The 22,568-nt window shown below is 43.7% G+C and overlaps 3 protein-coding genes across 8 annotated transcripts; 1 reads left to right on the plus strand and 2 right to left on the minus strand.

Annotated features, from left to right (window-relative positions):
• Nucleotides 1-6,120: 6,120 nt before the first annotated feature.
• polr2j (RNA polymerase II subunit J) lies at nucleotides 6,121-7,910 on the minus strand. Its single transcript, XM_085275663.1, has 3 exons — nucleotides 7,694-7,910; nucleotides 7,087-7,195; nucleotides 6,121-6,305 (listed from the first exon to the last, which is right to left on the minus strand). The coding sequence occupies exons 1-3, from the start codon at nucleotides 7,834-7,836 to the stop codon at nucleotides 6,204-6,206; spliced, it is 354 nt and encodes a 117-aa protein (XP_085131789.1). The 5' UTR covers nucleotides 7,837-7,910; the 3' UTR covers nucleotides 6,121-6,203.
• A 1,858-nt stretch (nucleotides 7,911-9,768) lies between these two features.
• LOC146575159 (ubiquitin-conjugating enzyme E2 C-like) lies at nucleotides 9,769-12,225 on the plus strand. Of its 6 annotated transcripts, none has more exons than XM_085275381.1 (7): nucleotides 9,769-9,792; nucleotides 10,487-10,611; nucleotides 11,379-11,406; nucleotides 11,514-11,600; nucleotides 11,674-11,878; nucleotides 11,952-12,011; nucleotides 12,110-12,225. In XM_085275381.1, the coding sequence occupies exons 2-7, from the start codon at nucleotides 10,505-10,507 to the stop codon at nucleotides 12,145-12,147; spliced, it is 525 nt and encodes a 174-aa protein (XP_085131507.1). In that variant the 5' UTR covers nucleotides 9,769-9,792; nucleotides 10,487-10,504; the 3' UTR covers nucleotides 12,148-12,225. The 6 variants fall into 6 exon arrangements, with proteins under 6 accessions (XP_085131507.1, XP_085131503.1, XP_085131505.1 ...); XM_085275377.1 differs by lacking the exon at nucleotides 9,769-9,792 and adding an exon at nucleotides 9,999-10,150; XM_085275379.1 differs by lacking the exon at nucleotides 9,769-9,792 and adding an exon at nucleotides 10,000-10,309.
• Nucleotides 12,226-13,134: 909 nt separating this feature from the next.
• On the minus strand, nucleotides 13,135-22,566 carry LOC146575160 (regulator of G protein signaling 9-binding protein). The gene is made up of 5 exons (XM_085275389.1): nucleotides 22,308-22,566; nucleotides 21,988-22,198; nucleotides 21,680-21,883; nucleotides 13,641-13,783; nucleotides 13,135-13,489 (listed from the first exon to the last, which is right to left on the minus strand). Exons 2-5 carry the CDS (start codon nucleotides 22,184-22,186, stop codon nucleotides 13,328-13,330), a joined length of 708 nt encoding a protein of 235 aa, XP_085131515.1. The 5' UTR covers nucleotides 22,187-22,198; nucleotides 22,308-22,566; the 3' UTR covers nucleotides 13,135-13,327.
• Between the last annotated feature and the right edge of the window lie 2 nt (nucleotides 22,567-22,568).

A 22,568-nucleotide genomic window follows, 5' to 3' on the forward strand; every position in this document is an offset into this window, starting at 1 on the left:
AATCCAGAATTCAAAATCCTGCTCCTCACATACAAGGTCTTAAATAATCAGGCCCCATCTTATCTCAATGACCTTGTAGTACCATATCACCCTATTAGAGCACTTCGCTCTTGCTCTGCAGGCCTACTTGTTGTTCCTAGAGTATTTAAAAGTAGAATGGGAGGCAGAGCCTTCAGTTTTCAGGCCCCTCTTCTGTGGAACCAGCTTCCAGTTTGGATTCAGGAGACAGACACTATCTCTAATTTCAAGATTAGGCTTCAAACTTTCCTTTTTGCTAAAGCATATAGTTAGGGCTGGACCAGGTGACCCTGAATCCTCCCTTAGTTATGCTGCAATAGGCTGCCGGGGATTCCCATGATGCATTGAGTTTTTCCTTTCCAGTCACCTTCCTCACTCACTATGTATTAACAGACCTCTCTGCATTGAATCATATCTGTTATTAATCTCTGTCTCTCTTCCACAGCATGTCTTTATCCTGTCTTCCTTCTCTCACCCCAACCAATCACAGCAGATGGCCCCGCCCCTCCCTGAGCCTGGTTCTGCTGGAGGTTTCTTCCTGTTAAAAGGGAGTTTTTCCTTCCCACTGTTGCCAAAGTGCTTGCTCATAGGGGGTCATATGATTGTTGGGTTTTTCTCTGTACCTATGAAGCACCTTGAGGTGACTTTTGTTGTGATTTGGCGCTATATAAATAAAATTGAATTGAATTGAGTGTCCGGCAGCCTCGCCTCTGTCAGTGCGCCCCAGGGTGGCTGTGGCTACAATGTAGCTGCCAGCAGTGTGTGAATGACTGGGTGTGTAAAGCGCTTTGGGGTCCTTAGGGACGAGTAAAGCACTATACAAATATAGGCCATTTACCATATTTAATATTAAATACAATTTTGATTACGTTCAGTTTACAATATGAAGTAAATGGAACAAAATTTTGGATTAACTGACCGTCTATATTTCATTTACACTGACCAAGCATGTCAGTGTTATTTACTAAATTTTTTCATGTTTGTGTAAAACTACAATTATTTATTTCAACTTAATATGTTTAAGCTTTAGCTATTCAATTGATCAAGTATATTGACCAGATTTGACTGGTTTCCAATCTACTCAATATTTTTAAGTGTAAAAGTGTTGCCTCAAAAATTTTAAGTAAATGTCAGTTTTAGTTTTTCGAGTGCAGGTGGTGGGGGAGGAAACTGGATAGACACAGCTAAACGTATGGTGAGGGTGTGCTGGGAACACCTGGCAGAGGCCTCGGTCTGCGAGATCTTCAGCTCACACCTCCATCAGACCTTTGACAGCATTCTGAGGGACACTGAGGACATTGAGTCCTAATGAACCTGCTGAAGCTGCTGCAAGGAGCTGCGAGGTACTTGGTACCTGTTGTGGTGGTGACTCCCGAACCAGACAGTGGACACCGGAGGTGAAGGGACCTAAGTATTACCTAAGTAGACGTATGAAGCATTGACTATTGTCTCTGGATAATACAAGATACAACATTAAGGACCCAGATACTGCATAAAGAAGAGGAATCACAAAAGGCATTTGTAATAGATGCACGACAGACCCGACCACGTTTCCACGCTTTTCAGCATCTACGCACAAACGGCTGCAGCTTTGCAGCTCGCAGCCACACACACTAACAACACTACAGGACCCAGTTCAGCCGGCGAGCCAGGATTGTCGATGCCGCTCAGGTGCGCCCCCCTGCAGCGCCTGACTTCCCTGCTCCAGCTGAACAACATAACATTTTGATAGCTGAGATCACAGAGAGAGAACTAAATGGCGCCATCTCCAGGCTGAAAGCTAGAAAGACACCTGGAGGCTTTCCTTCAGAACGGTGCAGAGTATTCTGGAATGAATTATTACCATGCCCACTAAAGGCCTGTAGTGCAAATCAAAAATGCCACCTTCGTGGAATGAAATGGTCCTTTCAATCATCGCTAAAGACAGAAAAGGCGAGCTATTGTGGATCATATGGGCCGATTTCTGTGTCGAACGTTGATCACAAATTGTTTCTTCCCAAGCGAAACAAATGCTCCCACATCTTATACACAATATACACTTTGTTTTGCAGAGACAAGCTCATGACAACATTAAATGCTCGTCACATATCTTACATTATATTCAACAAACCAAACTAGAGGCTTTACTGGTGAGTGTGGATACAGTCAGCTGGGCTTTCTTATAGAAAGTTCTGGAACAAATTGGGACACCTCATAATTGTATTCAGCTGATTCGTACTCTATAATATCCATCTTCCAGGATTAAAATGACTGGACATCTGTCTATCCATCACACTGCAGCGCGGTTCGAAGCAAGGCTGCCCCCCATCGCTGCTCTGCTTCTCTATATACAGAGAAAGTATTAAAGGTATTCATATAAATGGAGAAGAACACAAAGTGGCTTTGAGTGTGGATGATGTCTTAGTACATAAAAATATACATGTGAGCCTAATAAAACATTTTCCTCTGGTTACAAAGTGCATAAGATACAACTTAACATTGAACTACAAACCTCTGAAACAACTTAATGGATCAGCATTCAGTGAAATGTTTGGGTATTTATTTGCCAAAAGACATCTCTCGATTGGCAGAAGCTAAATGTGCTCCCTTACTCAATAAGATTAAAGAAGATAAAAGAAGGTGGAGTTCAGTTTCCTTCCTCAGTTTGAGCCACATTGTGTGAACATGAACTTGCTTCTGTGGTATCTCTATTTGTTCCAGGCGCTCCCAGTGGAAACCACCCAGAAGGATTTTCAGCAATTGATAAAATCATTTCCAGATTTATTTGGCAAAGTAGAAGACCTGGGGCTCAATTCAATTCAATTCAGTTTTATTTATATAGCGCCAAATCACAACAAAAGTCGCCTCAAGGCGCTTCATAGATATAAACCATTACAACTTTATAAAGAAAAGAGAGGTAAGCGTAACCAAGGTGACCTCCGACCCCACTTCCAGCCATCATTGCGGTGGGAGTGAACTTTGCATAAGCTGTCGCTGTGATTGGTGCGCTCCCTGACTTACCAAACCTTAAAGCGTATTTTTATGCGGCTCAAATCAAGCCTCTTGTTTATACGTGTTGTCCTGCCAGATGGAACGACACTCAACACTGAAAGACCCACCAACCCAAGCAGTTGTGGCTCGTACATATTTGGCTATGCATGTAAACATGATCCAAAACCCCCGGGTCAAAACTCAGTTGAAAATATGCGACAAAGCAAAAGAGGAAAGTTAGATGGTAAAATTCAGATACTTCAATGGTGCACATTTGACCCTGGGTTTAGGCCTGACCTCCTAGATGGCACATTTAAACACAGTGTGAAGACCTTTTCTTCACTCACACAAAACAAAAGAGTAAAAGACGTTGTCATCTTGTCAAGACTGATCCTTTAAGGGGACTTTATCATCATTATCAGCTTAAAACTTCATACTAGTTTAGATAGCTGCAATTAAGGAACTACTTGCAGCAGAACATTGTCACCAAAACTGATCTAGATGATCGAATACTGATCGTTATCTGAAGGCTAATGGGAACAACTTAGTTATGGGTACATTTCACAAAGAGTTGTTGACCAGGAAGCCTCACTCTACGCGCTATGTTAAAGAAATGAGGGAAACATTCCAATATGAAGACTGGTTGGATGTAAGCCCTCGTGGAAATGTACAAATTCCAATATATGGGAGGACTTTAGCTGGAAATGTCTGATGCAGTTTTTCATAACACCACAGCAAATGGTCCACCTGGACACAGGTACGCTCAGCTGTCAGAGGTTATGTGGAGCATTGGCAAAGATTTGGGGACTGCCTGAAGATTAAACCCTTTTGGCTTGAGTTCCACAAATCTTTAATCACTATATTTTAAGTAAATAACATATCTTTCCAATTTTCCACCATATTATTATGAACTTCTGATAATTTGCAGGGCCTAGCAAATAAATATCTTTTTACATTTCTGAGAGAAGCAGCCAAAAAGGCTGGCTCCCTCCTGGGCCTCCCACAATATCACAGTGGAAAAATATAGTGAATGAAATGTGATGGGCTCTATGACATTTTCAATGCGGCTTAAAAACAGAACTTTTGTCAAATTGTGGAGCAACAGGGTCAGTTTTATTACAGCCAGACTTTGTTGAAATTGTTCCTGTTTTGGATTTTGGAGTAAAATGTTGTCCCTGTGATTTTTTTCATCAGGCAATAATGTGCGTCCTGTGTGGGTTTGTAAAGAAGATTTAGAATAATTTCACTAGAAATTATGCCATATTTTTTTTAAAATCTCTTGGAAAAGGTGGAGCCACAAACAAATGATCAATACTTTGAGATCATCAAGAACATCTTAAAATGGAAAAACTAACACTAAACTAGAACTCTGGGATGCACAACTGGGAAAAATGCTAGCAACAATTAAAAACACAAAAAATATATAGAGACTGGAGAAAGAAGTGACCCAGACACACTGTTCTGTAAAGACTCGGTTTAGTCACACAGACATACGAGTGTACTGTAGCAGATCTGAACTGACCAGAAGGAACAGGAAGTGGAAAACTGATCATCCGCAGAGAAACGGTTTATTTTTTGCTAAAGTAGTTATGTCTGGATCAGGTGACCCTGAATCCTCCCTTAATTATGCTGCAATAGGTGTAGACTGCTGGGGGATTCCCATGGTGCACTGGGTGTTTCTTCTTCACTCACTATGTGTTAATAGACCTGAATCACACTCTGCTGAATCACACTTGTTATTCGTGAAATTTGTGTCTGCAGGTTGATCCCTCCTCTCAATCAGTTGGACTTACTAAGGAACCTCAAGAACAAATCCGGACTCTCATTCAGGTCTGAAAGTTTCCACACAACGACTGCACAATAACTGCACCAGTGAGCCAAAAACCCTCCTCGAACTAACCTGAGAACACCTGAGAACATTTCAGGAGCTAAAATGCTAACAGACACTTTGCATTAAATAGTAATTATTAATCTCTGTCTCTCTTCCACAGCATGTCTCTATCCTGTCTTCCTTCTCTCGCAGCAGATGGCCCCGCCCCTCCCTGAGCCTGGTTCTGCTGGAGGTTTCTTCCTGTTAAAAGGGAGTTTTTCCTTCCCACTGTCGCCAAACTGCTGCTCGTAGGGGGTCATATGATTGTAGGGTTTTTCTCTGCAGGGTCTCTACAATATCGCCTTGAGGCGACTGTTGTGATTTGGTGCTACATAAACAAAACTGAATCTTCTAAATTTGTGACACGCCATTTCCTCTCCAGCTTACGAGTCATCTGCTTTAGGGTACGTGTTTGAGAATTAAACCACGGAGTCAGGTACTTCTGATTTGAGACCTTAGTTTTCACAGGAGCGACAGTATCCAGAGTCGTACGTAGTGAGGAGGTAAAGTTATTAACAAGATGATCGACCTTTGTTGGAGCAGCGTTCAGGTAGCTGCTCTGTGTTGGTACAGGGCATTGAAGATGATAACAGTGGGTGGATTATATTCTTCACCCTCTGCGTCGCATGAATAACTGCCTGTCTTTGACTGCTTTGATTTCACCTTGACTGTTTTTCCTTGCCTTGCTATCATTCTTTTCAGCACAACCTCATGTTTCACTTTATAGTTATTTTTTTCATTTTGACATAAAGTATAAACACAATTGACCTAAAAAGTAAATAAATAAAACCCGAGTGGGAAGAGTTGGACTTCTTCTATGAAAACATATTTAATTAATCATTTTCATAACTCGAACGCAAATATAAATTATAAACTGGTAAACTCAGTATGAACCGGAGCTTTTTTTTTGCAAATATTTTCATTGAAAAAAGAAAACAACACAGTACTTGCACTTACCGAAATACAATTAACCTGTCTTCATTTTCCTAAGTAAATATACTTATATATGAAAAAAACTGAACTGGAGCTTTGAGCTAATCAGGTCACTGCACAGCAGGTTTGTGCTGTAGATGAAGGAAAAGCTGTTTTTGGAAGGGTGACAATGATCAGAGTATTTCTTCTTTCTGTTATTGTTTGCAAACAGTTCTGTCTAATGATCTGTTAAAGCAAACACAGGAAAATGTTGACCAGCACTTTAAACTTCAATCAGCTGCAAGCAGCCACCGCCTGAGCTACAGGTATGTCACACACACTCATCAGGATATGGCATCACAGGCTTTATTTAAAAGAAACAGAAGACAAACAGAGGACAGGTAACTGGAAGTGACATCATGATGGGGCGGGGTCACTCTATGCCTTCCTGTTTGTCTTTGATGGCGACTCTGAAGCGTTCCTCCAGCAGTGACAGCTCGCTGATCAGGTCAGTGATAGCGTTCGTGAACGCTTCCTGTCAGGAACGACATCATTTCCTGTCATTTAATTTCACTTCCTGTAACTAAGAGCTGTAATCAGAAGTGTGTTCCAAGAAGCAAGTTTAGTTTATGAGGGAAACTCGGGTTTGCTGTTCCAGAAAGGCAGTTACCATGGTAACACTTATTATAATCAATCACTCTGATGGATAAATGGATCTTATTCGAGTGAAGTTCAGGCTGAGATCGCTTTAAAACTAAAGCTGAACTAAATGTGTTTAAAGTCACTGCAGACAGTCTGATTGTAATCTGATTACATTTCACATTGAAATGTAATCAGATTGAGGTTCGGTCATTTAAAGTCAAAATGAGCCTCGGCAGATTTTCCACTGAAAATCACCTGAGTCAGCCTCGGCAGGTCGACCCAGAACCAGATCAGCCAGAACATGGGCTCCGTGACGGATCAGCAAACCAAGTCCATTTGCACAGCAGGACGGATCCAAACAGATTTTTGATCAGGGATTCAGATCGGATAAATCCCAGATCCAGGTCTGCTTGGTCATGTCCCAGCTGATCCCATCTGGATCCGCTCACAGCTCTGCTCTGATCTGCATTCCTGATTTAAAATGTGTCATTCTTTCAAAACTATCCTGATACATCCTGATCCTGTAGAAGCTGAGACGTCTGTAATAGTATGCACATAACCCAGTGGGAACACGCTCAGAGCTGAATGAACTAACCAATCACCCTTCTGGAACAGGAAACTCAGAGTCTGATGAACATACTTCCTGGAATATCCCACAGGTGTGTGCGTGTTACCTGTGGGCTGTAGTCAGGTGTGGTCTGCACTCTGATGACGATCTTGTGCTCCAGAGGATGAGGAACTTTATAACCAGCAAACAGAACCTGAGGGTCCTTCAGCAGCTGACTGACCACACACACACAGAAAGTCATTTGATTGGTGGACAGACTGTAAGGATGAGCAGATTAGTGTGAATGATGTGTGTGCAGCTCACAGGAAGAATATTTGAGGATCAGTTCATTAACTTTGCTGACTTTATGATCAGGCACTGGGACAGCCGCCTATGGTGGCTTACACTAAGACCTGTTTCCCATCAGCAGCATGTCATGGTTTATTAAAAAACAAAAAGCAAGCAGAGATCAAATATTACAAGACTATGTTCTGGTTTTCTGAAAAAACCTCCTAGCTACCTGTAAGACGGAACCACCTGCAGGCTGCGTGCTAGCATCTGTCTCTGAGCCGCTGCTTAGCGTTTGTCTGGCTGTTAGCCTCAACTTAGCCAGCTGTGAAGCCGGGTCTGGGACCCTTACGCTCGGATGACTTTAGCGGGCTGTTGTTAGTTAGCCTGTTGTTAGCCTGGATGTAGCGGTGTGATGCCTTTGCGGCCGTGTCTCAGGGCCTTACGCTCGGATGATGTTGCCCAGCGTGTGGTCCTCCTTGTTCAGGGTGAACAGGCAGGCGTTCGGGACTTTGGTGTCCTTGCTGATGCTGATCTTTTTCTCCCCTTCGAACAGCAGGAACGACTCGAAAGCGGGAGGCGCGTTCATCTTACCTGTTCGCTGCTGCTGCTTCCTCTAAATTTTATTGTCGGTTGGCAAACAACTGAATGGTGCATTACCGCCTCCAACTGGTGTGGAGTGGGGACTGGAGCGTCGCTCAAAAAAACCCAAACCCCTATTCGCTGACGTTTTGGGTCAGTTGTCTTCTCTCCACCTGATATTTCTGACACCCGAATATAACATGTTCTATCGTTTCCTCTTCTCCACTGTCGTCACATTTCCCTGTATTATGTTTCCCTATCATGAATAGTGTAGTGTTCAAACCAGTATGTTCTAATCTTATTCTCGATATGGCCACCTCCTCTCTCCTACTCCTTTCTGAGCTCCTCATTTCTCCTTCCCTCCTTTGGATTTCATCCAATCACGTCCCCTCTTTTCCTCCTCCCACTGTTTTGCCATCTTTTCTTCATTTCTTGCCTTACCATACTCTTTATCTCTGTCTAGCTAATACCCAGGTCGACTATCCCGTGTTTTGTGGCTTCCTTTGCAGCTCTATCTACCATTTCATTTGCTCTGGCCCCACAGTGAGCTGGAATCCATAAAAACACGCCTGTAAGTCCCGTCATGTGTATTCTGTGAAGTGTTGCTGAACCTCTGCTAGGACATCTGCTCTGCTTTCTGAGCGGCTACTCTGTAAACTGATCAATGACGAGCCTGAGGTCTGGGACTCTCCACCATTTGACCCAAGATCTAAAGAAGCTTCTCGGATGAGAGGTGAAACGCCTTCAAGCAACATAAAGAAGTCCAGACGCTTTTCTTTCCAAGCTCCTTAGACTACAATGACCTGGATGACTGAGAACCTCCACAGACAATGAAAATAAAAAGAAAACATTAAATGTAGTGTATGTGTTAAAAAATGAAATACATCATTCAAAAAGATGTGGAATTGTTTCACTGACTGTTTGACAGTTTTACAGTACAAGATTCATCCAGATCATTTCTATAGTTTTAATAAATTGGTTTGTTATTCGACCTTGTTGGTGATTAAATACTTCTTATTGTAAGTCCATATCAATGGCTCATTAATATTCATAAAGTTACTGTTCCAGTAAAACTGACAGTGAGGGGTTACAGGACAATGAATCATATATGTTTTATCCAGTATATTAATGGCATCTCTGAGAACATCTTTATTCAGTGCTGTTTGTATATTTGGTCCATTTGTGTCATCATGAAACACTGTACTGTGTTCTCTTACAGATACGGGAACATCACAGGTCCTCACAAACACAGGATATGGAAGAAAATGACCTTTTTACCTTCACTAGCTGGGACACATCATTAATATTATTTTGGATCCTTATATAATATTGATTTATTTCTGTTTTCCCACACAAAGTAATAAAGTGCAGCATCGACTGTTCTACGAATGATTTAGGAACATTTTTACTTTTGCAGGATACACTGAGTGTGAATATCCCTGTTTAAGATAAAAGGATCAGTGATCGATCGCTCATGAGCCACAGATCAAATCTGTTTTTCATTTTTGGATTTAAATGCTGGAAATTAGAAATGACCCTCTCAGACTGATCTCGACAGATGTTAGTTCCCAAATAAGTCACCTGTTCTTTGACAGGAAAACCTTCTGTAAGGACACAAGCCTCTCCGACAGGAACAGGACACATTTTCATGTTTAAAGTCAGACCTGATACTCCAGAGAAAGCATTAATGCAGTTTATCATCTTTGTTTTGAACTCATCTTTAATGAAGACAGCTGTATCACCTGCGAGCTAACAGCATTTCATTTTCTGATGGAAACTCTCCGAGTGGTTCCCACCAAAGTTTAACTGAGCTATTACATCATTCTCACTGTGGATCTGTGCTGTCAGAGCCTCCGCGTGACATCATCTGGTGGTCACCTTTCACTAAGCTAGGCTTGAAGAGACAGCAGTCTGATATTTAATTTAAGTTATCCTGAAACAGAGCTGTAATCATAAACAGAAGGTAAAACATTTATTTACAGGCATATTTATTATGACAGGTAAGTGAATACACAAATGTATATTTATGTAATTTTGTTTGTTTACTAAAACCGATTTCTGACTTGTTGGGCTCTGTTATGACGTCAGCATTAAAAGACGTTTGGATCATTTCGTCGTTCACGCTGCCTAATCACAACGCACCTCCCTTTACTTGGCAGGCCTGCCATTGGCCAGCCAAAGCTGGCTTGTTTTTAAAGGTCGGGCGCTGATTGGCCGACTGTGTAAGAAACAGTCGGTTTAAATCGGGGGCGGGAGCGTGTTCCGTTTGAATCCAACAGACAGTAGCTGTACTCTGGCCGACAAACCCCGACCGACAACCGGTGAGTCCGTACCGGGAAGAGTTTTTGTTTGTTTATAGTCTCCTCTGGGTAATAAACAGGCTAGCCGCAGAGCCAACGCTTAGCCGACCGGTGGAGCTAACAGCTAGCACATTTAGCACGACGTCGTCACAGTGAAGGTGAGCCTCGTCTGTTAACGGGGTAAGGTCTGAGTAAAACACCCGAACGGTGGCCTGAGAGGCGGATACAGCTGGAGACGAGTCCTCGGAGCTGGATCCGGTGCCAGCGTTTAGCTGCTGTTAGCTTAGAGGGAGAAACACGGGAGGTGAGCCGCAGAGGAACCCGGGCCTTCTAACCTCACTTTGTCTGATTCAGCAGAACAGGACGGTAACGCTCATGGCCTCCCAGAACATGGACCCCGCAGCGGCTGCAGCTTCCAGCACCGCCGCTCTGAAAGGCAGCGACAGCGGCGGCAGCGCGGCCAGAGGCTCTGTGTCCAAACGGTGTGTGTTTGTGTGAGAGAGAGACTTTTCCTATTGTGTGTTTTCATATTGGGTGTTTGTGTCAGCTCTCAGTGCCAATTTCTGACTCTACCTGTCGGACAGGTGTTAGCAGGTACACTTCCTGTTCACGGTTGATTAAACTTTATTAGTACAGCTGTTGGTAAACAATGATGCGCTTGGTTTCCGTGTGCTGTGCCGCCATTCGATTACACCAGTGGCCCTGTCCCACTAGTACCGGCTCGGTTTTTATGGGTTTTGTTTGTTTTTTAATAGTACGTGCTATCTTAAAATGTGACATCAACTGACTGGGTGCCACCCATTGGCTAGTCAGTAGCGTCGATCGATGGGGCCTGAAGGCGTGTCCTTCACGAAAATCAAAGCCGCCATATTTAAAACCCGGCAACTGGGGAAACCAACAACCCCAGAAACGGAAAACTACTAGAGTCGTGCTGAGTAGGTACTTGTGTGAAAGGGCTAAAAGTGACGCTGTTCAGCAGGTGATGGGTGGGGGCAGCTCCTACAGGTGTGGAGTGACAGGCAAACTTAGTATCACAGTTGCCTCAGTCTGAGTCATACAGATGGGCAAGTTTACCTGATCCTCTCTGCACAGCACCTGTCTGAGCTGCAGTTTCATGAAGGGCTGAGTTGAGTTCAGGAGGAAACACCAGAACAACAAAGGAGGCAGGCTCCTCCTTAATCTGAGCCAAAAGTGAAACACTGAACTGAGCATGTGCAGCAGATTCTGAGCTTCCTGTTTGTGTCTGCAGGCTGCAGCAGGAGCTGATGACGCTCATGGTGAGTCCAGTCTTCATCAGTGTTCTGTTCTAATCTGTAACACCTGAGGTCATGTGACACTCTCCATGTGTCCTGAAGTCATGTGACAGTCTCTCTCTCTGGTGCAGATGTCAGGTGATAAGGGGATCTCTGCGTTCCCAGAGTCAGATAATCTGTTTAAGTGGGTTGGAACCATCGATGGCGCTCAGGGGACGGTATGTACACACGGATCATTTGGGTTACTCTGCTCTCAGCAGAAAGTTAAATTCTGCTGTCTTACCTGTTCAGGTGTACGAGGGCCTCAGGTACCGCCTCTCTCTGGAGTTTCCTGCCGGTTACCCGTACCAGGCCCCACGCGTAAAGTTTGTCACACCATGTTTCCACCCCAACGTAGACGAGCACGGCTTCATCTGCCTCGACATCCTGAAGGACAAATGGTCAGCGCTCTACGACGTTCGCTCCATCCTGCTGTCCATCCAGAGCCTGCTGGGAGGTAAATGCGTCATCACCCCAGCACTGTCCAAGCTCTGCCCTCTGACCTCACTGTCACTCTGCTTCCTCCTCAGAGCCGAACAACGACAGTCCTCTTAATGGTGTGGCGGCCGAACTGTGGGACAACCAGGAAGGTGAGACCACGTAAACACCCCGCTGTGCGCAAACACGTTAACAGCTGCGTGAAGCACGACTGATGGTTGTTGGTTTTTTTTTTTGTTTTTTCTTTCAGCTTTCAGAACTCATCTACGCTCGACCTTCCAAAATTGAAGCTCCGCCTCCTCATGTTCGTCTGTCTTCCGTGTTTGTATCATATTTTTATGTTTGTCAATAAAGTTCTTAATTCAACACAGTGTGTTATTGATCTGAGCAGCTGAAATATGCTGTCCTCCCCTGACACACCGCATGCAGGCTGGGCTTCTCTTTTCAAAATTAAGCTGGTTTTACTTTGAAAGACTAGGAGGAAAAGGAGGAGCCTTGGGTGGGGTCTTTTCTTCTTTTTTTCTTTTTTTTTTCTTCTTTGCTGCTGCATCATGACATCAATACTCAAGTACACTTTATAGTTCACCTGAGTGCAAGTGAATTCATCCTTTGATTGGAAAGGCAGTACTTGATGACATCACAGCTCAGTCTCAGTGTGTTTTTGACACTGCCCTTAATTTCATTGAATAATATTGACAATGGAAATTAAACTGCGGGAATGTCTTAAAGACAAAGACCTGGACGGCCGCTCATTTTCTGCTTAATTCAGATCAAACTGAGATTATTGTACTCGGCCCTGAAAAGCTTAGAAATATGGTATCTAAGCAGATGCTTACTCTGGATGGCATTACCTTGGCCTCCAGTAACACTGTGAGGAACCTTGGAGTCATGTTTGACCAGGACATGTCCTTCAACGCACATATTAAACAAATATGTAAGACTGCTTTCTTCCATTTGTGCAACATCTCTAAAGTTAGAAATATCCTGTCTCAGAGTGACGCTGAAAAACTAGTTCATGCATTTATTACTTCCAGGCTGGACGACTGCCTTCAGTTTTCAGGCCCCTCTTCTGTGGAACCAGCTTCCAGTTTGGATTCAGGAGACAGACACTATCTCTACTTTCAAGATTAGGCTTCAAACTTTCCTTTTTGCTAAAGCATATAGTTAGGGCTGGACCAGGTGACCCTGAATCCTCCTGTAGTTATGCTGCAGGTGAATCCATGCATTGTGTATTTTATCTCAGTATGTACCTGTCTATCACCTCCTAAAGGATAGTTCAACCATCCAGTGGCATTTTTCTTCTGTGACATGTTAATAATTAATCACTGCAGATATTGATCTGCCAGCTTTATTTAGACTTATTTAATATTGATTGTTTAAACATCACAATGACAAATGAACCCAGGTTTTCTTCTGTTTCCTCTAAAACACGATTCTCCCATCTTAATGGAAACACTTAAATCTACATCTACCCGACGCAGCCCAGCCCACAGCATGCCGTCTTCTTGGAACCGGCAATGACCTCAACCTCCATCAGGTCCTCCAGGCTCTCCACCAGGTCATCTGGCTCACCGCGGGCTTCAGCCCACGCCGGCTGGGTCGCCTCCACCGACCAGAACGCCACGGGAACCTGCAGAGCAACGGTGAGACACTCAGAACAAAAAACAAAGCAGCGGCACAGAATTCAGCCGTTTATAAAGCAACCTAAAGAGCAGACAGGTGACTCTGCAACAGTTAAACCTCACAGTCCAACAGGAAGTGTTCCATATGCTTCCCCTCACCCTCTGTTGCATCTCGCTCATCATAGTTTCCAGTCCTGTGATGTGATTGGTCAGATCTGGGCTTGGTTCCACCTCCGAGGTGAGCCATGGCAACTGGACTGAGGCCACCCGAGCTGCCACGCCCACCACGCCATCAACACATCCTATAAATTCAGAAGGACAGGTGAGAAACAGATGGTCAGGTGGATGAGAAAAACACTTCCTCAGGTAAGTTCAGCTTCTTGGTGACTGAGGTCCTGGAATTTATGAAGGCAAGGCAAGTTTATTTGTATAGCACAATTCAACAACAAGGTGATTCAAAGTGCTTCACAGAGACATTAGAAACAAAAACAAATAAAAAGCATGATTTAAAATTGATTAAAACAAACAAACAAACTAATTAACAAACAAACAAAACAGTATATAAAATCAAAACAGATAAAATCAGATAAAATCAGAACAGTAGATAAAATCAGTAGTTAAAATGTAAGTTTTGAAATTTAAGCTTAAAAGTGTGGATTTGGTGCTTTATTCAAATGCAGCTGAGAACAGGTGAGTCTTCAACCTGGATTTAAATAAACTGAGTGTTTCAGCTGATCTGAGGCTTTCTGGGAGTTTGTTCCAGATATAAGGAGCATAAAAGCTGAATGCAGCTTCTCCGTGTCTGGTTCTGATTCTGGGAACTGATAAAAGACCGGATCCAGATGACCTGAGGGATCTGGAAGGTTCATACTGGGTCAGGAGGTCATTGATGTATTTTGGTCCTAAACCATTCAGAGCTTTATAGGCCAGCATCAGAACTTTAAAGTCTATCCTCTGACGGACAGGCAGCCAGTGTAAGGACCTCAGAGCTGGACTGATGTGGTCCACTTTTTTGGTCTTAGTGAGGACTCGAGCAGCAGAGTTCTGAATGAGCTGTAGTTGTCTGACTGATTTTTTAGGTAGACCTGTAAAGATGCTGTTACAGTAATCAAGCCTACTAAAGATGAATGCATGGACTAGTTTTTCCAGGTCCTGTTGAGACATCAGATCTTTTATCCTTGATATATTCTTGAGGTGATAGTAAGCTGACTTTGTTATTGTCTTAATGTGTTTTTCTAAGTTTAGGTCTGCATCCATCACTACACCCAAATTTCTCGCCTGGTTTGTGGTTTTTAGATGTATAGATTGAAGTTCTCTGGTGACCTGTAATCGTTTTTCTTTGGCGCCAAAGACTATTACTTCAGTTTTGTTTTTGTTTAGTTGGAGAAAATTGTGGCACAACCAGTCATTGATTTCCTCAATGCATTTACCAAGAGCCTGTACAGGGCCTCGGTCTCCTGGTGACATTGTGATATATATTTGTGTGTCATCTGCATAGCTGTGGTAGTTTATTTTGTTGTTGTTTATAATCTGTGCCAGTGGGAGCATGTAGATGTTAAACAGAAGGGGTCCCAAGATGGAACCTTGGGGAACTCCACATGTGATACTTGTCTGCTCAGATGTGAAGTTACCTATTGATACAAAGTATTTCCTGTTTTCTAAGTATGTTTTGAACCAGTTTAGTACAGTTCCTGAAAGACCTGTCCAGTTCTCCAGTCGTTTGAGTAATATGTTGTGGTCAACTGTATCAAATGCTGCACTGAGATCCAGTAAAACTAAGACTGGCATTTTTCCACTGTCTGTGTTCAGACATATGTCATTGAACACTTTGGTCAGAGCGGTTTCAGTGCTGTGGTTCTGTCTAAAACCTGACTGGAAGGCATCGTAGCAGTTATTCTGTTTTAAGAAGTAACTGAGCTGTTGAGAAACTGCTTTTTCAATGATCTTACTTAAAAATGGGAGATTTGAGATCGGCCTGTAGTTTTTCATTTGTGTCTTGTCAAGATTGTCCTTTTTCAGTATAGGTTTTATTACAGCAGTTTTTAGTGGTTCTGGAAACACGCCTGATATTAATTAAAAATGTTTTCCCAGCTAAAGATCTAACGTTTAATAAAGCCAACTTAAGTGTTTTAGAGGTATTACTTGTCCCCTCGTGTTTGGGAGCAGTCTGTGGCACACAAGGTATGTTTACTATGTTCAAAGATCTTTTAGAGTGCATTTCTCTGTGTTTTGACCAGGCCACATGTCTCCTGTCACCTAAAAGTACAGAGATTTTAAAACCTTCTAGTAAACAGGGTCCCAGCTTCTCCTGGGAAAAGTCACCACTGCCATAATCCTCGCAGCCCGGACCCTCCACACATCACACATCAGACTGCGGAGACAGGGCATGAAGAGGAACTAAGGGGGGTGAGGCTGAGCAATGTGACTTCGATCGCTCTGTTGAGGGTGGGGCTCGATGGCGAACCTTTGGCCGCTCTGGTGGGGGGTTTATGGGGGACAAAAAGGGATTGGGCCGGGGGGTAGATCTGAGCCCAGCATTGACCCGCTCCATCATCTCCTCAGTGAATTTCAGGTGTGGGGAGGAGGGAGAAAGGGAGGGGGAGGAGGGTGATGGCCTGTCAGGGGTTTGGGGGACTGGGGAAGGTCGTGGTCCCTGGTCCTGGTCGTTGGTGTTGTTGAGAGAGTTGGAGGCAAATAGGGACCCCTCTTCTTGCCTCAGATGTCTCTCCTTTCTGAGGCTCTTCCTCAGATGCCATGGATGTCTCTCCTTTCTGAGGCTCTTCCCGGGTGGGGGCAGATGGAGCTCCTCCTCAAGGTTTCTGCTGGGCTTTGTCTGTTCTTGGAGTACTGTTTGTTCCTCTTTATGAGATAACTCCTCGTTTATCTCAGCCTTGGCACCAAGCACGGATGGATGACGTATGGAATAAAACAAGTTGGAGGTGAACAGTTTCACCCCTGACTTGTTAAAATTAAATCCATTTGCTTCAAACAGATGCCTGCGTTCCCAAAAAATATTAAAGTTGTTGATAAAATGCACTGAGTGGTCAGCACATGCTGATATGAGCCATTTATTCAGTGCAAACAGCCTGCTGAATCTCTCGTCTCCTCCTCTGACCGGCGGTACAGGCCCACTGATGAATACAGCTGCATTCAGAGAGTTTACAGTGTTTAATAATCCAGTAAAGTCCCGTTTCAGAACCTCCGACTGTTGTTTGGACACATCGTTTGACCCTGTATGCAGAACAATGTTTGTCACAGTTGGATATTCATCTGCAATTTGAAGAATTCTCTCCTTCAGGTTGTTGACCATATTGTTAGGAAAGCAGAGGACTTTAGTGTTCTTACCGCACATCCTTTGTACATCCTTTACGGCAGAGTCACCCACAATCAGAGTTTCAGGCCTAGCCTTTAGCTTTCCCTGTGGTCTTTTACTTTTCAACAGATTTTCAGACCTTACTTCGCTGCTTTTAGATGGATGGTTGTCCGATATCGATCCAGGGTCCTTTGATAGTGGAGCAAATCTGTTCTGCAGTTTCACATTCAGTTGTTTTGGAGGTTTGTTGTTAACCTTCCTATTCACGGTTGTCCAGTCCTGTTTCCTCTCGTATACAGGGGTAGAAGAGCTTCTCTGTCTCGTAGGAAGTGAAGGCCAGTCGGTTTCAGAGATTTCAGCTCGCTGTGCTCTGCCCGTGATACGTCCTCCCCCTTCCAGGAGACATGATTTATGTCTTGGTTTTGCACCAAGACAGTCCAAGGGGGGATTATCACTTGAGGATTTATAATAATGCACAGAGTCTACTTTCTTGGTCATGTTATCTGTGCTCCTTAGCTATGTGCTAGCTTGCTCATCGCCATTGTTTTGAATCAAAGGCAAGGTTGTTTCATTTCCACACAGTCCATTTACCTCCACGTTTACTTCTAAGCGATGAATTTTTGTCTCCAGTACTGCAATCTTCTGCAGGAGGCTGTGGTAGTCATCTGTGGAGAGGGAAGGCATCTTGTTGCTAGTTAGCCTAGCGGTTAGCACCTTTCCAGGCTATTGAGGCTGTTCGGTGCCCAGACGCTGTAATCAGGCTTCAGCTGTGTCTAGGCCACAGACACACGGAGCGCTGAGGATAAGGTCACTATAAAAATGTTGCTGTTTCTGTTAAGAACACTTTAGTCCTAATGATCTATAAGTGTCCAGAAGCTATCGCAGGTAAGCTCATACGGAAAAAAGGGAAAAAATCAGCATAAAAATCAATAAAAGAAGCAAAGCATTTAAGAGCAAAGAGATGAAGCGTCCACACTCACAAAAGGGGAGGAGCAACATAAAGTAGATCAGTAAGAGGTCGATAACGGGTCAGTAACGGATCGATAAGAGCACAATCTGATGTCCCCGTGCTCGTGTTGTTCCTGGACAATCAAAACTAATGCTTGTCATGGTTCAACACTGCCAGTCACTGTGCGTCGGCTTATAACACAAAATCTCCCTCTCTGTCTTTCACTCACACACCACCATCAACTTTGCTAAATTGCTAATGAAAAACATTGATCAGGCAGCTGTGATTGAGCAGCGATCTCCATCCAACTCTTTTCATGGTTGGTGTGGTCGCGATAGATCGAAAAGGCTCAGATGAGCCAAAGTTCTACAAGTTGTGCCTCCATCGCTTGTGTCCAGATCACACGCTGCACTGTTGCTCCGCGCGTGCGCAGAGGCTGCAGTGACGCCCTCACGAGGGGCGACAGGATTTCAAACAGGTTTGATTTTCTTGCAACCATATGATTGATGATTGTGTGTTAATCGCTTCTCGTTACCTTATGTATACTACACGACGCACGACACACGATTAAGGCGACACTCTGGCCAAAATGGGACAAAAATCGCAGTGTATGCCCAGCATTAGGTAAGCTTTCGGTTATAGCAGAAAAATAACCTCTGTGACACGCGTTAGCCTATAAAAAAAAACCTGAGGTCTCCATGGTAACGTTCCTACATTGGACAAGAAAGCGCAGGTTACACATACACTACAAGCTAGAGCTGGGCGATATAAGATTTTTTCATATCACGATATGTTTTTTTCATTTCAGGCGATAACGATATCTATCACGATATGAGCCAAATAACTATATTTGTAAGATTTAAATGTGCCGTTGCTCACAAGTAAAATGTGAAATAATCAGCAGCTTGTTTTGATTTAAATATTTATTTCCCATAATAAGTTCAACAGGGTAGATGTACTTAAGGAACATGAGACTTTTTCAGGTAAATAAAGGCAAATATTGCAAACTACACAAAAGGCAGCCGCTAAAGCGTTTAAGTTTCAAAATAGAACAAACGAAACAGACTAAATTGTCAATTCCACTTAGAAACAAAATATTAATTCTAAAAATAAATCTTAGTTTGTTTTACAGAAGAACAGACAAAACTGACTAACTTTTGTCAATATCAAATAAACTGAGAACTAAAAGGAAATTCTCAATCTCTCCTTGTTGTATAGCTGAGCTTTTCAAACAGTTTTAACAGTTACTTTAGTCTGACAAAAGCCGAATGACGAATTAGCGCTTCCAGTCAGAGACTGAGGCTACGTCCACACGTACACGGGTATTTTTGAAAACGGAGATTTTCCGTTTTCGTTTTAAAAAATAATCCCGTCCACACATAAAGGCAGAAATGAAGGAAAACGCTGCTATGAACATGCCAAAGCAGCAGGTGGCGCTAGATTCCTAACCGTGCAGAAATGTTGGCCAATCAGAAGTCTAGAAGCCTCGGTGGGAAAAAGTAAACAAAGCTGCGGCATAGAAGCAGAACCGAGTCGTATGTGTGGACGGACAGTAACTGTGTGTATATGTAAGCATTTAAACACTGCAGAGAGTAGAATTAACAGTATTGTAGAAATTCATTTCACCGAAACAATAACGTGGCGCACAGTGTGACGTCAAAAAATGCGCACACCTTTGACGCTGCGTTTTCTCCGTTTTTCTAGTCCACACATAAATGCAAAAACGGAGTTTTTAAAAATCTTCGCTTTCAGTGACCAAAAACGCCGTTTACGTTTGGACGAAAGGTGCAAACACATAGAAAAATCTGCGTTTTCAAAAATACCCGGGTACGTGTGGACGTAGCGCATGCACCAGTTTATTGTATTTCCAGACTTGCTTTTGGCACAATTTACAGTGCACGCTACTCTGTTTTTTGTCAGACTTGAAATAGCCGAAATACCTTCACACTACGGAACTTCTCTGGCTCTTCCGTTCGACAATCTCTCCGGCATTGGAACCATCATCTGTTTTCTCTTCGGTCACGCTCGGTTGATTTTTCTAGTCGGCACACTCATTTCCTCCATTACCCGGGCAGTACGGTGGCTGGCTGCTTCCCAAACAAATACACATGTGCGGCTTGGCACTTGTGCTGTACGTAACAAGTCACGCGACGTGACGCTGCGGCTGTGATTGGTTCAGCTCTGCGCTACTTAATTTGGATTGGCTGTTCTTTTTTTTTTTTTAAGAGGACAAGAGCGGCGAGGTCTATCGCGATAGTTGAATTTTTCTATCGAGAAAAAGTTATATCGCGATACATATCGTTATCGTTCTATCGCCCAGCTCTACTACAAGCTAAAAGTTTCTCCAGTTTTTCATTAAAAATGTTTGATGTCTCATTGCACTCTGAAGTGAAAGCGCAGCACAAATAAGCAATTGGAGTAAAAAGTAAATGAATAAATAATGGAATCAGTTTATAGACCAAAGTGTATTGTAAACTTTGACTCGTCAGTAGCCTCCTTTGGCAATGGAATACAATAGAAATCAAATATTCTCCCATATCTGTAGCAGAAGTTCCCATAAATGTGGACGTTGTAGGCTGCTTTGCTTTCGCTCTTCTGTCCAGTTCAAACCAGCTCGATGGGGTTTAAGTCTGCAGACTGTGCTGCACACTCCATGTTTCCAAGCTCACCATCTTGTTCTTTGTTCCTGAGGTAGTTCTGGCACTTTTGCTATGGGTCATTATCTTGCTGTAGGATGAACCCCTGACCAACTAGGTGCATGCCAGAGGGTCCTGCATGGTGCTGCACAATGCTGTGGCAGCTGTTCTGGTTCAGGGAGCCTCTCACTCTGTACGAGTCACCGACTCTGGATCAGCAAACAGCCCCAGACCATCACACGTCCTCCTCCATGTGTGACAGTTGATGCCACACACTGTGGACCCATCCTTTACCTACTCGGCAGCGTACAAAGATCCTGCGTGATGACTCATCAGTCCATAAAACCTTCTTCCAGTCTGCAGTATTACAATGGCGGTGTTTCATGGCACAGCCAAACCTCTGTCTTGTTCTGACATCTTAGTGATGTCCTGTCAAACCTGCAGCTCGAAGTCTTCTCTTCATTGTCATCTCTGCGATATACAGTACATAGAGAGACGAGACAACGAGGCTCCAGTTCCATTCAGTGCAAAAGAAAAACAATAAATATAGGAAGAGTAAGAAATAAATATACAGTTTGAGACTGAGGTGAGGGAAAACTGAGACTTGCTCACTACGACCACTATTACTCTGTGCTTGAAGCTGTTGTCCTGTGAGCCGCCTATCAAGCTGTTAACTCTCAGAAACTTCTGGTTCAGTTGTGTTTTTGGGTCTGCAGACCTCTTCCTGTCACAGTTTGGAAAGACAAACATTTATAAGTGTTATGATGCTCCGTCTCTCTTCCATTGTTAATCACCTTTTTCTCCCCGTTTTTGTACCAACACACTACTGTTCAGCTGATGGTCACGAGGGTACATCAGTGTGTTCCAACACTGCTTTTATGCAGAGGGGGAAGTAATCCAGGAAAGTGGGAACACCTGTAGGAATTAGTAGCACCAGCTTTCAAGGCTTGACCAGCCTCCATTGCTGCAGAACAGCTTTAAAATTTTAACACGTTGTGTGTTTCCTTGAAAAAGGCCTTTATGTATAATTCTGAAATGTGCATTATTTTTTCAGTTTTAGCTAACCTTACCTTTAACCTCTGGCAGTTCACCGCTTACCTTTGTACCTTTTCAAGCTATTCATTGGACTGAACAACTTGAATTGCAATAAAAACTTGTTCTTAAACCTACTCGAGTACTCCTCGATTTAGACATTCAAGCAAAAACACTTGCAGGTGATTTACCGGTTCACGACTCGGCCACAACAGACATCTTTTACACAAAGTTAGCCAATCTCACATCAGAACTAAAATCAGCTGACCTGTGTTGACCAGCGAGCGCCTGTTGCTGTGCTCAGTCAGGGGGAACTGCCCAATTAGGTCACAGGCCTTACGCAGGTCATACAGGAAGTGCTCCAATGCTGACAGGAAGAGAACCCACAGACGCTCCAAAACCTGCCCGTCCTGCACACCTGAGGGGGCAAAGTCAGAGTTTGAAAGCGAGCGCAGCAGCCGGCAGGACAGCCCTGAAGACACATAAGGGAGATGGAGCAATGAGAGTCAGGTGAACACGTGAGACAGCGAGAAACACACAGGTGAGAAGGACAGGTGAACCACAGACAGGTGTTACCACTGCAGATCCGGTGAGCCACAGCTCTCGTCTCATCCAACTCATCTCGCAGGAAGCTGCCGTCGGCTGAGCTACCGACCAACGCAACCAGCTGCTGGAAACATGAAGTGACCCGACTGAGTGCATCCTGAGCGCGCTCACATTCATGCTGTCGCCGCCGTGCCGCCAGCTCGTCCACTGAACGACGCCAACGACTCATTATGTCGACCGCCTGGAGGGAGGAGAGAGGTAGGATAGGTGCTGTTCAAACATCTAAAACTTAATATCTAAATCTGGGTGATGCTTAGACAAGTAAATGTAAAATCACCTGTATGACCCACCTGTGGATGTGCCTTTATAGAACACCTGTATGAAAGAAGTTGTACCTGCTGCAGCTTCTTCCTCTGTGGTGGAGAGCAGCTCTTGCCAGGTTTCTATAAACACTCTTGCTCTTCTCTCTGAGGATAGCGTGTTTTTAATTAACACGCAGCGACAAGCTGATGCCCAAATGCTCCTGGGACTCCACCCACAGGTCCCAAAGGTGTCACTCATGTGACAACCTTTCACCTGAGAGGAACTCGCAGCAGGAAATGATTCAAACA

Source organism: Mchenga conophoros, linkage group LG5 (assembly GCF_057382185.1).
Source record: "Mchenga conophoros isolate Kocher_MC1m ecotype Shallow Benthic linkage group LG5, M_conophoros_male_GT1.1, whole genome shotgun sequence".
Taxonomy (NCBI): domain Eukaryota; kingdom Metazoa; phylum Chordata; class Actinopteri; order Cichliformes; family Cichlidae; genus Mchenga; species Mchenga conophoros.